General features: G+C 38.1%; 1 protein-coding gene across 1 annotated transcript in view; it reads left to right on the top strand.

Annotated features, from left to right (window-relative positions):
- Positions 1 to 13769, top strand: part of Malrd1 (MAM and LDL receptor class A domain containing 1) — a 684120-nt gene that overhangs the window by 254286 nt on the left and 416065 nt on the right. Inside the window, exons 19-20 of the mRNA XM_032884682.1 lie at positions 7558 to 7734; positions 10192 to 10354. Of these exons, the coding sequence (XP_032740573.1) occupies positions 7558 to 7734; positions 10192 to 10354 (340 nt within the window). The remainder of the gene's footprint in view (positions 1 to 7557; positions 7735 to 10191; positions 10355 to 13769) is intronic.

Raw genomic sequence — 13769 nt, 5'->3', positions numbered from 1 at the left:
TGCAGTCAGGATCTGCGCAGATAATTCTCATTTTGGTTTGACAGCAGGAGGCTTATTCAATCTACACTGTTTCTGGATTAACTATGCACCCTACACTGTTGCTATATGATAGTAAGTTGGTTGCTACTTTTTGTTTAATGCTTAAGTACCTACTTTGTACTTTAATGTGTGTAGACCTATTAGAAGCTTCTTCAAAGAGGCAGGATTTTATCACAGTTGAGGATTTACTTCTAGTTTGTTCTTTCTTTATAGTCACCCTCATCAGCTTCGCCATGACGCATTGGCAGCTCTTATATTGGCAAGTATAGCCTATCCAGTGATTTACAGGGAATCAGTCCAAACCTGCCCTGAACCTGTGTAAGCCATCTTTTTCTTACTAAAGGACTTGCTTCCCTCTACTTTAGGGAAATCCTTTTGTCAGGCCCAGTGCTTCATATCAGGGTTTTCAGTGGGAACACATTTTCTGCTCATTTATTCTACTTGCAAATTTGATACCATTCCCATATTAAAAGAACACTTATCATGGACTCTGATAATTATTTTTGCAATTTCTGATGTGACAGCAAAAATCACCTAGGTTTTTCCTTGTGTCTTACCACCTCAAAAATGGAAAGTTTGTTCTTGGCATTTATCTTAGCAGTTTAAGCATACAATTTTTTTCTTCACCATTAAGCGAGTAAGTTGGACATTTTCACCTTGAAGCACAGATTCAATATGTTCCTTCACACCCCTGAATTGCCTGTATCTTACTCTTGTGTTTTATGCATATCATTCAATATAGTAAGGGGTACTTCAGCACAAGGGATGGTGTGACATAACTGATACTATGACAGTCCGTTCTATAACTGAGGTGATCACTAACATGACTAGTGGGCAGTATGGTATATGGTACGGAAAGCCTGGACAAAGAGTGGTTAAGATCCCAACCAGGAAGAGAAAGATGATACATGCTTTCAACATGCCTTTCAGAATCACGCTCAATTTAAAACTCAGGACTTTTCTTATTTAGCCTTTTCAGACTGCAGTAACCTGAAAGCAACATAAACCAATACTTCAGACAATTTGGGAAGGAGTACTTCAGTAATCTTGACTAACTTTACCTTGACGTAATTTTTTCATTAAACTTAGTGGTGGTTCTTTTTGATTGAAACTATGTAGTCTATAGTTCCTTTAAAATTATCAACATTTCAGACACTAAATTGTTCTATTGTTTATTTTTTCTCAAATTGTAGAATGATCTTGGATTCATCTAAGTTTAGTAGGTGACAAATTTTTTATCTCTAATTTTGCATGATGTTGACATTGGTATTTCCATTTGCAGTAGGGTGAGCTTGCTCCCTACTACAACTTTTCTTCTTAATCCATTAATACTGAATCCATATCTTGCCATAGAAAATACTTCTTTTTATTACAAACTCTTGCCTCTTTTTACATTATCTCCTATGTTTTAGCTCACAGTATATGTAACCTAATTATTGCTGATATTCTTAATCTCTACTCTATTAAAGTAGAACACATTTTCCTTGATTATCATCTTTCTTCATACATAGCCTGAATTCAATAACCCTTTATTTCTGCCCCTTTCCCTCTTCTGTACATTCCCTGGAAGAAGAGTAGCAGCAGATCATTGAGCTCGAGAAGAGAACTTGAGTGTGTGCTCCTCATTCCTCAGTTACTCTTTTCTTTCTTTTTTCCATTTATTTATTTATTTCCTCATTTTATGTCTCAATCACTGCCCTCTCACACTCCTGTTTCCTCCTATGCAAAGTTCTTTCTCCCATGCCCCTTACCCCCTCTGTTATCCCCTTACCTTGGTGCACAGAGTCTATGTAGGGTGAGGTACATCCTCTCCTACAGAGGTTACACAAGGCCTCCTAGTTGGAGAATGAAAGGCAATAGCTTTAGGGACAGCCCCTGCTCTAGTTGTTGGGGGACCCACATAGAGACTGAGCTGCACATACACTACATATGTGCCAAGGGCCTCAGTCCAGGTCATGTTTGCTATTTGGTTGGTGGTTGTCCTGAGAGCCGCAAGAGTCCAGATTAGTTGATTCTGTTGGTCTTCCTGTGGAATTACTATCCCCTTCAGGGCTCTCAGTCCTTCCATAACTTTTTCATAAGACCTCTGGAGCTCCATCCCAGCTTTCGAACTCTACATCTGCCTTAGTCAGCTTCTGGTTTGAGCCTCTCAGAGGACAGCTATGCTCCTGTCTGCAAGAATAAGAAAGGATCATTGATAATGCCAGGGTTTGGTGCTTGCCCATGGGATGGGGTCAAGTTGAACCAGTTATAGCTTGGCCATTCCCTTAGTCTCTGCTCCACCTTTGTCCCTGCATTTTTTGAAGACAGGAAAAATCTGAGCTCAAAAGATTTATGGGTGCGTTGTTGTCCTTATTCATCCATTGGGGGGTCCTGCCTGGCTACAGGAGGTATCTTCTTAAGGTTTTATATCCTCATTACTATATATCATCAGCTAAGATCACCAGAATTGATTGCTGGGAGATTCTTCCATCCCAGGTCACTGAGACAGATGCTCCCCTACCCACCCACCCTTAACCCCAACTGCAGATTGTCAGTCATTCTCCTGGCCTTCTGGTCCTTTCTTCTGCCTTTCCCCACATCTGATCTCCCCACTCCCCTCCTCTTCTTCCCTCCTTCCTAGTTCCCTCCCTCCATCTGCATCTTTTGGCCATTTTATTTCCCCTTCTAAGTGAGATTCAATCATCCTCTCGTGCCATCCTTCTTATTTAGCTTCTTTGGGTCTGGGGAGCATATCGTGGGTATCCTGTACTTTATGGGTAATATCTACTTATACATGAGGATATACCATCCATGTCCTTGTGGGTCTGTGTTACCTCACTCAGGATATTTTCTAGTTCCATCAAATGCCTGCAAAATTCATGATGTCCTTGTTTTTAGTAACTTAATGGTAGTCTATTGTGTAAATAAGCCACATTTTCAGTGTCCATTTCTTCACTCAAGGGACATCTGGGTTGTTTCCAGTGTGTGTGTGTGTGCTTATTTCTGAGTCTTCGATTACATTCCATTGATCAACCTGTCTGTTTCTGTAACAATACCATGATTTTTTAAAAATATTGATATGTAGTACAGCTTTTGATCAGGGATAGTGATTTCTCCAGAAGTTCTTTTATTGTTGGATTGTTTTAGCTATCATGACTTTTTTGTTTTTCCATATGAAGTTGAGAATTGTTCTTTCAATGTCTGTAAAAATTGCATTGAATTTGTAGATGGCCTTGGGTAAGATGGCAATTTTCAGTATAGATCAATGAAAATGGGAGATCTTTCCATCTTCTGACATCTTCAATTTCCTTCTCCAGGAACTTAAAGTCCTTGCCATGCAGGTCTTTTCTTGCTTGGTTAGAGTTACACCAATATATTTCATATTATTTATGGCTATCGTGAAGGGTGTTACTTCCATAATTTCTATCCCAGCCTATTTACATATCCAGTCTCTTGGCCTGTATATTTTTATTGATGAGTTGAGTCCATTAATGTTGAGAGATACTAATGACTATTGACTGTTAGTTCCTGTTATCTTGATATTGGTGGTGGTACCGTGTGTGTGTGTGTGTGTGTGTGTGTGTGTGTGTGTGTGTGTGTGTTTCTTTGGATTTTGCTGGTGTGGAATTATCTATTTCTTCTGTTTTGGAATACAGTTACTCTCATTGTGGTAGAGTTTTCCTTCTTGTATTCCCTGTTGGACTGGGATAGCAGAAAGATATGGTTTAAATTTGGTTTTGTCATAGAATACCTTGTTTTCTCCATTTACAGTGGTCAAATTTTTTCTGGGTGTGGCAGTCTGGGCTGACTATTATGGTGTCTTGGGTCTGCAAGACCTTCTGACTTTTAGCATCTCTGTTGCAAACTCTGATATAATTCTGATAGGTCTGCCTTTCTTTGTTATTTGGCCTTTTTACCTTGCAACTTTTAACATTCTTTCTTTGTTTTGTACATTTAGTGTTTTGATTATTATATAATGGAGGAATTTTTCTTTTCTGGCCCAATCTTGTTGTATACTGTAAGCTTTTTGTATGTTTATAGACATCTTCTTTAGGCTAAGGAAATTTTCTTCAATGATTTTGTTGAAAATATTTTTTTGGGCCTTTGAACTGGGAATCTTCTCCCTCTTCTATTCCTATTATTTGTACATGTATCTTTTCATACTGTCCCAAATTTCCTGGACATTTTGTATTAGAAACTTTGTAGATTTGCCACTTTCTATGAACAATATATCAATTTCTTCTATTATATCTTCTATGCTTGAAATTCTTTTTTTCCATAATTTATTTAATTTAATTTTATTATTTTTATTAATCATTTCATTCATTTACATCTCAAATGATATTCCATTTCCTGGTTACTCCTCCACAAGCCCCACACTGAACAACTTCTCTTTCCTCCCTCCCCTTTGCTTCTATGGGGATGTTTACCCACCTACCAACTCCCGCCCCACCACTTCAGCATCCCCCTATGCTGGGACATTGAACCTCCACAGGACCAAGGGCCTCCCCTCCCATTGATGTCAGACAAGGCCATCCTCTGCTACATATATATTTGGAACCATGGATCCCTGTACCTTCCTTGGTTGGTCTAGTGCCTGGAAGCACTGGGGGTCCAGCCAGCTGATGTTGTTCTTCCTATGAGGTTGGAATTTCCTCAGCTCCTCCAGTCCTTCCACCAGCTCCCCTACCAGGGTTCCAAGCTAAGCCTGATGGTTGGCTCCAAGTATCCACGTCTTTATTCCTCAATTGCAGCTGAACCTCCCAAGGAGCAGTCATATCAGTTTCCTGTCAGCAAGTGCCTCTTGGCAATGACAACAGGGTCACGTTTGGTGCCTACAGACAGGATAGTCTCCAGGTGGGCAGTCCCCAGAAAGCCTTTCCTTCAGTCTGTTCCATTTTTTGTCCCTGTTCTTCCTTTGGGTAGGAACATTTCTAAGTTAAAATCTTTCAGGTGGGAGTGTGGCTTCATCCTACCACCAGGGGCTGTGCCTATCTATTGGAGGTGTCTCTACACATTCTTTTCTTTTTCTTTTCTTTCTTTTTGACTGAATAAGGTTTATTGGAGTCACAGAGGAATTGGGGAGAGGGGTCAAGGGGTCAAGTTGAGGATCACAGGGGAGAAACACCTAACCAAGTTCCCCTATCCTCTTGGGGCATTGGAACAAAGAATCAAGTTGTAGTGATGGAAAGATCAAAGAAATACAAGTCAAGGGGTAGGGAAACCTCCATGTCTACCATCTCCAACAGGTCAGAGTTACACATTCTATCTCCCCTTCTCTGCTAAAATCATCCCCTTTGGGTCCTGGGAGCCTCTCGTTTCCCTGGCATCTGGGACTGTCCAGTGAAGGTACAGAGGATAGGAAATTGAGATTCTTTCTTCCATCTCTTGTAATATGTTGATGATGCTTGCGTCTATACTTCCTGCTCTCTTTTCTTAGTTTTTCAGCTCCAGTGTTGCATCGGTTTATATTTTCTTTGTTGCTCCTTTCTACTTTCAGGCCTTGCACAGTTTTATCTTTCCTATGCATCATGTCCTCCAGTAATGAGTTCATGTCAAAAATTTGGGGGTTTTAATCTGTTATCTGCCCTATACTTCAATCCCAGCTCTTAAATGTCTCAGAACTTTAGCTTTAAAATGAAGTACTGCATTAGACAATCCTTAAATTTTCAACAATACCCGAAGTACCAAGTCCCATTGATCCTATATAGATCAGCGTTTTGTTTTCTCTTCCCCAGAGTCTTTGCTTTTGTTTATTACTTTCCCATATGACAGAAATCACAGAACCCTTTGGTTTTCTCCATGTAAAAGCTACCACCAGTATATCCTCCAAAGTAATGCTAAAGAGTCTTAAACTCTCATGTCTTATTATTTCTCCACAGCTTCTTGGATTTATTCCAGATTAACAATTTTGTTTCAAGTGACTTTTGTCAATTGATATCTACTACTTTCAACTTATATTTTTAATGGCTCAATAAGTGTACGTTTACACCATATAAATGCCAAACTCTCATTATATTCGAAACAAAGCAAAATGAAACAGTCTAGTCTAACCCCACCACACAGGTTATCTTTTTGTTGCTCATGAAGACTTTCTATCCTTTACTTTTATGTCTGAAAAACTTACCATTCTCTTAGTGTTTATTTTTAGCCTCACATTGCCAAGAATTGTTCTTTGCTTCCAGTATCTTATATGTGTTCTGCAAGTATTCAGTAAAATGTTTCTCCTGTTTATTTGTTGCTGCACTGTTATCCACTCATTCTTCCACTCATTTGTTCACCTGTACTCTCACTTGCCTATGACTGTGAGCTTGTCCATCACTTACCAATCTTAGAATTGTTCTGTGGATGTAGGTTAAATGGACAAGTGTGCAAAAAATCATTTATTCATCATCATGGAATTAGTGCAATGAGTATTTGATGCTACTGCCCAGTCATGGAAATTTCTTTGCACCAAAATTTTGTTGTGAGTTACTCTGGTGCTGTTTGAATTTTGGTGTTAATTCTGCTCCCCAAGAGAGGCTGCCCCCTCTAAGAAGTAGATCACATACTCAGGTGAACTCACTGAACTTTCTCCCTATTCTTACTGATCAAATAAAGGCTAAAACCAATTATTGGGCAGTGGAAGGGAAAGGTGGGATGGGTGTTCTCACATAAGGGTAGGGGGAGAGAGAGAGAGAGAGAGAGAGAGAGAGAGAGAGAGAGAGAGAGAGAGAAGAAAGATGGAGCAGAACCACATGGCTTGGAGGAGACATAAGTCACAAGGAGTCTCATAGCTAGGGAATAAATTAGTAGAGTGATAGATCTCCTCAATCTAGGCATACAGCTTTAAATATAATAACTGATTGTGTATCTTTTTTATACTGGCTTATTGGGGTAAGACATTACCAAAACAGACTTTGCTTATCTGCCATTGAATGATGTGGAGTTGTCACTAGAATGTTTTATCAAATAACTTAATACAAAATTAATAAACTTCTATAAATATGTTTCAGTTTTAATAAGTTAAGAAGACATAAACTTACTTTTAAAATTTTCTTTTAGAAAAAAAAAGCCTTAAAGTTGGAATCTGTGCTACAAGCTTGAACCAACAAAAATAACAAAGACTAGATTTATGAAACCCATGAAAGAATGAAATTGTGTGTCTTTTGTTGGTTTATTTGTTTTATGTATTATATTTGAAGATCCACAAAGACCTTGAATCTGTCTCCAGATGGTAGCAAGGGCCTACTTCTTTTCCAAGCCATTTTCTTTGTATTCTCTTTTGTTTGACTTTGAATCACCTTTCCTTTTAAATCATTGCCACATATCAAATCTTTTGCCTACTTTTGTGATTAAAAAATATTCAAGCTTTCTGCCTTTACTAAGACAGAGTCCTATTTTAAATGTTTAAATAAATTCAACAAAGCAATAAACACAACAAAATATCTCTCTTAAGACTGAATGCACTGCATTATTAGAAATTTCAATTTTGAAAAACATTTAAGATAACCACAAGGTGTGCTACATGATATTTTCATATTATTTCTCCCCAAGATAATTTGCCAATGGACATTCCAAGTCCACCAGAAATTTCAGTTCCAGTGACCTTGCCTCCAAACAACTGCACAGATGATCAATTTGTCTGTAGGTCGAATGGTCACTGTGTTGGAAAAATTCAGAAATGTGACTTCAAATACGACTGCATTGACAAATCGGATGAGTCATCTTGTGGTAGGTGAATTCCTAACTTTTGCATAATTTAGATTTAGATATAAAACTACTGTTTTTTTTAATGAACTGTAGCACTTCTGCCTCTATACCGATGTTAAGTATTCCTGTATTATCAAGTACTTAGGAATGGGACCCTATAACATACATAGAATAATGTTTTCAAACTTTTTCCCAAGCAAATTCTCACAAAAATAAAGCATTCTGTAGTGAACACAAGTTCATAAGAAGAGTGACAAATTTTCGACACATTTTCATGTCTTGATGAAATACGGCTCTCATTTACGGCTACCTAACAATCCTTCTCTTCTTGAATGGATCAGTGGCAAATTATTAATTTATAATTGAACTTAACAGACAAAGATACAGGTGGAAGAAGCAAAATTCGCACACACCTGGGAAATGAAACACAAAGTCAGACAGAGCAAATGCTCTGCAGGGTCTTCCTCTCCTATGCTTGGATGTGAATTTGTCCTACTGCAGTATCATTCATAAAGTTAAGGGTTACAAACATGCCAATGGCAAGGCACCATGAAATCCTCATCTGTCCTCATCAGTGTGCTAACAATTCCTAGGGTTTAACTTCTATAATAAGCGTAGAAATTTTTCCCTTAACTCAGAAAAAGGTCATTCTTAATTTGCAACTATACTACAAATCTAGACTATTTTCGACGCTAGTATACTCCATACTGCACGGGTCATACAAGAGAACAGTTCTTATCATTTCAACAATGTAAAAAACAGATATTGAGTCCTACATATCATTACAAGATAATTCAACACAACATATATTAATATCAGAGTTTAACATCCAAATGCAATAAATCACTGCACAGTTTGAAAAAGGAATGATTTCCAGTGACATGTTTCTTTGGCAGATTTTGTAGTAATATATGTATTTATGGTTTTCATCTGTGGCAATCCACAAGTGTTAATACATTTAGAAACTGGGTCAATGTCAGGGTTTCTATAGCATGCATAAGAATTTGTTGAATTGGTTTTATTTTTACTTAAGCAATAGTGATTTCCACAGAGATGGAGAATATATATATATATATATATATATTCATTCAGCAAAAGGAGAAAGAGAAAGAGGGAGAAATTATTTAGAAAGCAGCTGTCTCCTGAGAGGCACAGCCAGAGCATGTCAAATACAGAGGCAAATGCTTACAGCAAACCATTGAACTGAGAACAGGACCCCTGTGGGAGGAATTAGAAAGGTTTGAAAAAGCTGAAGGGGCTTGCAACCCCATAAGAACAACAATGCCAACCAACCAGAGCTTCCAGGGACTAAACTACTACCCAAAGACTATACATGGACAGACCCATGGCTCCAGCTGCACATGTAGCAGAGGATGGCCTGGTTGGGCACCAATGGAAGGAGAAGCCCTTGTCTTGCCAAGGCTGGATCCCCCAGGGATGGTTGGGGAGGGAAACACCCTTATAGAAGAAAGGGAGGGAGATAGGATGGAGGCTTATGTCTGGGAAACAAGGAAAAGGAATAACATTTGAAATGTAAATAAAAATTATCCAATAAAAAAAAAAGCATTGCCCCATGAAAATCAATGGAGTTCTATTTTTTTATATTAGAATACAATCACTACAAGAATCTTAAAAACATTCAAGGTATTAAGACCAATATAAATGATTGTATGTAACATTGCTTTGAAGGCAAATGCTTTCACTGACATCTTTATGGAATGAGCCAAAGTTAAGTAGTATATTACCATGGACAAGGAAATGTCAGAAGGTCACAGCTCAGAGGTCATGCAGGCAGCCGAGGAGCTGAGTAGGAAGAGATGGAAGATAGATGCCCTAGGAGCTAATTAACATCTCACCTCCTAGAGCGAGGATATTGTTAATGTATGCATTTATTCACATATTTTACTTTCTGTGGAGATTCAAAGAAAAATGAACCTCAAATTTTAAATAGTTTTCTTGTGATTTTATAAAACATTCGCCTAAATATTTTATCAGTGCTTAAGTTATTTATGAAAACTAGGGAGATGGTTTAGTTGGTGAAGTGCTGGCTAAGTAAGCATGAAGACCTGTGCTTGATGCCCTGAACATATATAAAAGCTAGGTTTGACAGTTTTGTCCTGTAAGCCCAAAAGTCCAGAGATAGGGAACTTAAGACTCACTAACCACACTAGCCACCTGCCTTCTCCTCATTGATAACTAGCAAGACAAATGCAAGATCCTGCCTCAAAATAGTAAATTGCAGAACACCTGAGAAACAAGACACAAGGGTGATTTGTAGCCTGAGCCCACAGGAACACACACACACACACACACACACACACACACACACACACACACACACACACACACACACACGTGCGCGCGCGTTTTGTGGTATGGTATTTTTAAACCAAGCATAAGAAAGTGCTGCAGAGTATAAACTCCCCCTTACTGTTCTTTGTTATTAGCTAATCTTGTCTTTGTTCTGTTTTATTCAAGTACTAGAGACTTGTACATTTGAAGATAGAAACCTATGCAAATGGTACCAACCAACACCCGCAAAATCACTCCATGATTCAAATACATTCAGGTGGGGACTCGGTAATGGACTCAGTATTCATCACGGGGAAGAAAACCACAGACCATCATTAGATCACACAAAGTAAGTAACTACGTGTTTCAAAAGTCTTTCTTAGGAGACATTGCCCCGACCCACCTTACCCTAGGTCAATGATATTATAGAGATTAATGTAGTGCCCAAGAACAACAGAGTTGAATGTATTATTTTGCACTCACTGTACCAGAAAAAAAATAACTTTAAAAGCAAAAAAAAAAAAAAAATTCCAGGCAAAAGCACTTGCTGTTACCCACAATGGGCTTGTGTTCAGTCTTCAGATCACATGGTGTAAAGAGTGACTCAATTCCCACAAGTTCTGTTCCAACTCGTAGACATTATCTTTTAGACACGTGTAGTGGTGAATCAATCTGGCAGCTACACTTATGCTGGTCCCCAATAACGTCATAGAGAAATTGCACCTCAGTTGCTGATCAGTTAAATGATGTACCTTAAACTTCTATGCTAATCTGGCTACCTCCAGCCCCATCTCATGATACTCAAATATTATTATTGATCTGGCTTTTTTGGACACCTTCTTCATGGCTGTAATTCTTCCAAATTGCCAGTTGATCTGAATCTTTTTTTCTCCTTTTCCTTCCTCTGGCTGGCAGACATGCTACCCTATCCTCTATTCTGCTCAGCCATGAGCTGTTCAGCATTTATTGACAATGCAGAGAATAAATGGTAAGAATTGTTTGCACAAACTTGAAATACAAGATTCTTGGTATAAGAGTTACAATGCTGTGTCTGGATTGAAACAAGGTATAAGAGGAGAGAAATCAGTGTTTTAATAACATAAGGGCAAACTTTACACTGCATAAAACTATCATGCTTATGCCATCTTCCACAGACACACAATTGTGTGCAAGCTTCCATGTACATTCACGTATGCATACATAGACTCACAGGGATACAAACTCATACACAATTAAAAGCAAAGAATTATTCCATGACACTAGACACAAACAAAAACATAAAAGTATAAATGTTATGTAATATTTTAATATCCCCTCTCCGTGAGAAGCTCAGGAATTTGTTTACTTGTTTATTTATTTACTTATTTATGCCTCTGCCTATGGCCTTCAATATTCTAGCCAAATACTTTACCACTGAGCTACATTTCTAGCATGAAAACTACTGTAAATATGTTGTTGTTTTAAAAAACAAACCAACATTGAGGCTGATGAGATATCTCACTCAGTAACAATGCTGAGGAAGCAGAGACAGGAAGTTTTTTTGGCTCCCTGAGTAGCCTGGAAAGCCTAGGAGGGAAGCTTCAGGCTAGGGAAGGACGTTTCTCCAAAAGAAGGGAGATGATGCCTTGAGAAAGGATATGGAGTTGACCTCTGGCCTTTACACACACACACACACACACACACACACACACACACACACACAAACACACTGACAAAATACTCACACATATACATTCACAGTTATAGAAACAAACACACACACATGCACAGATACTCACAGAAACCTGCACATACACACACAGACAAACACACATACACTGACAGATACTCATAGACACACACACACACACACACACACACACACAGACAAACACACTAACAAAATACAGATACAGAAACACACACACTCACAGACATACACACATACACTTAGACTCATAGACACACACTCAGACACTCACAGAAACACACACACACAGGGACAAAAAAACCCACAAACTCACAGATACTCACAGTGTTATACACATACACTTATACCCATAGACACACACTCAGACACTCACAGAAACACACACATACACAGTGATACACACATACACTTATACTCATAGACACACACTCAGACACTCACAGAAACACACACACACACACAGGGACAAAAAATCTCACAAACTCACAGATACTCACAGAAACACACATACACACACAGAGACAGACAGACAGACACACACACACACACACACACGTGTAAAATCAACTGAACATTCTTCTCTCTGACTGACTTCTATAATTTTTTAGCCATCCATCTCTTTCTAGATCTTTTTCTTTATCAGTTAATTCCTCCCATGTTGTTCTCATAACTACAAGCAAAGCAGAAATAAAAGGGATTAGCAAGTGGTGAGCGGGCTTTTTCTGTACAGAGGACAAATTAGACAGTACTGAGCTGGTGATAGGCAGAAAGAGAGGATTCTCTTGTACAGACAGAACAAGTGCAAACCAGATGGAGAATGTAATTTTTTTCTTTACTAGATTCACCATTAAACCATTTGTTCATTAAAATATTTCTCATTTTGGAAGTCTCTGAATATTTTGTATTTTAAAGACATACTTTATAGCAACCATTTTTGTCTCTTGGCTTCCTATTTATTTTATATATTGGACTTTACAAATTAATTTCATAACAATGACTACAAGTACAGAATAAAAAATAGTGAAGGAAAATCGATAGTCTTGTAATGACAGTCCTCCCATTTGTACTAACCCCAACCCAGTCTCCTGAAGATTTCTTAATCTGTTATAAGATTGTATAATTGTTCAACTATACTTTCACTGGGCATTAGTTAGTTCATATTTGTAAAATAGTATGTTCATATATTCTATAGCCACATCTTCATTCAAAAAGATATTAATTTTTGTTAATATCTTTATTCAAAGAAATAGACATTCTGGTTTCTTATCGCCTGTTCCTCTTCTCCATCTTCCTGATGTATAAGTATGTGATTTAATTTAATTTTTGTGTGTTTTGTTTTATATGGGAGGGTAGAGTCTCACTTTGTAGTCTATTGTGGTTTGGAACTTGCTGAAAAGAGTCGGCTGCCCACAAGTCACACAAGTCCACTTCCCTTGTCTCCTGGGTGGTAGGACTATAGTGGGGTGCACTGTCTTTGGCATTTAATAATTATACTTCGGCATATTATATCCTTTACAGTCTTTAGCTTATACACTTTTGTTTACACTTTAATTAATGGTTGTTCTTTTGTTTCTTTGTTTTAATCAATCCACTTTTTTTTTTTTTTTTTTTTTTTTGGTTCTTTTTTTCGAGAGCTGGACCAACCCAGGGCCTTGCACTTCCAGGCAAGCGCTCTACCACTGAGCTAAATCCCAACCAATCCACTTTTAAGTTTTATAACTCATCTCAGATTCCTTCCCACTTTTCTTCAAGAGAGGCTGTCACTGAAGACCCTTGCCAGAATGTCCTCTGATTTTCCTCTGATGTGCCACAGAGTTCTTTTTTCTAAGCTTGCTCTTCATTTACTGCATAACGTATAAAATCCCTAGGACTCTAAACATTAAGACTTTTCTACCCTTGGCTAAGTCTACATTTTCTGTCTTATCTGTTCACTTGAATCTCCCTTACTGCTTGTATATCTCTTTCGTTACCACAGATTTTATATATTTATAGATGCCCTTCAGGTATCTATTATGGTAAAATGTAAGACCTTTAACAGTTAACTCGATAAGAGAAGCAAAACTTGATAGGGAAT

This window comes from Rattus rattus, chromosome 14 (assembly GCF_011064425.1).
Source record: "Rattus rattus isolate New Zealand chromosome 14, Rrattus_CSIRO_v1, whole genome shotgun sequence".
Lineage (NCBI taxonomy): Eukaryota > Metazoa > Chordata > Mammalia > Rodentia > Muridae > Rattus > Rattus rattus.
The sequence above is the reverse complement of the archived record's forward strand: the minus strand, read 5'-3'. Positions and strand labels throughout refer to the sequence as shown.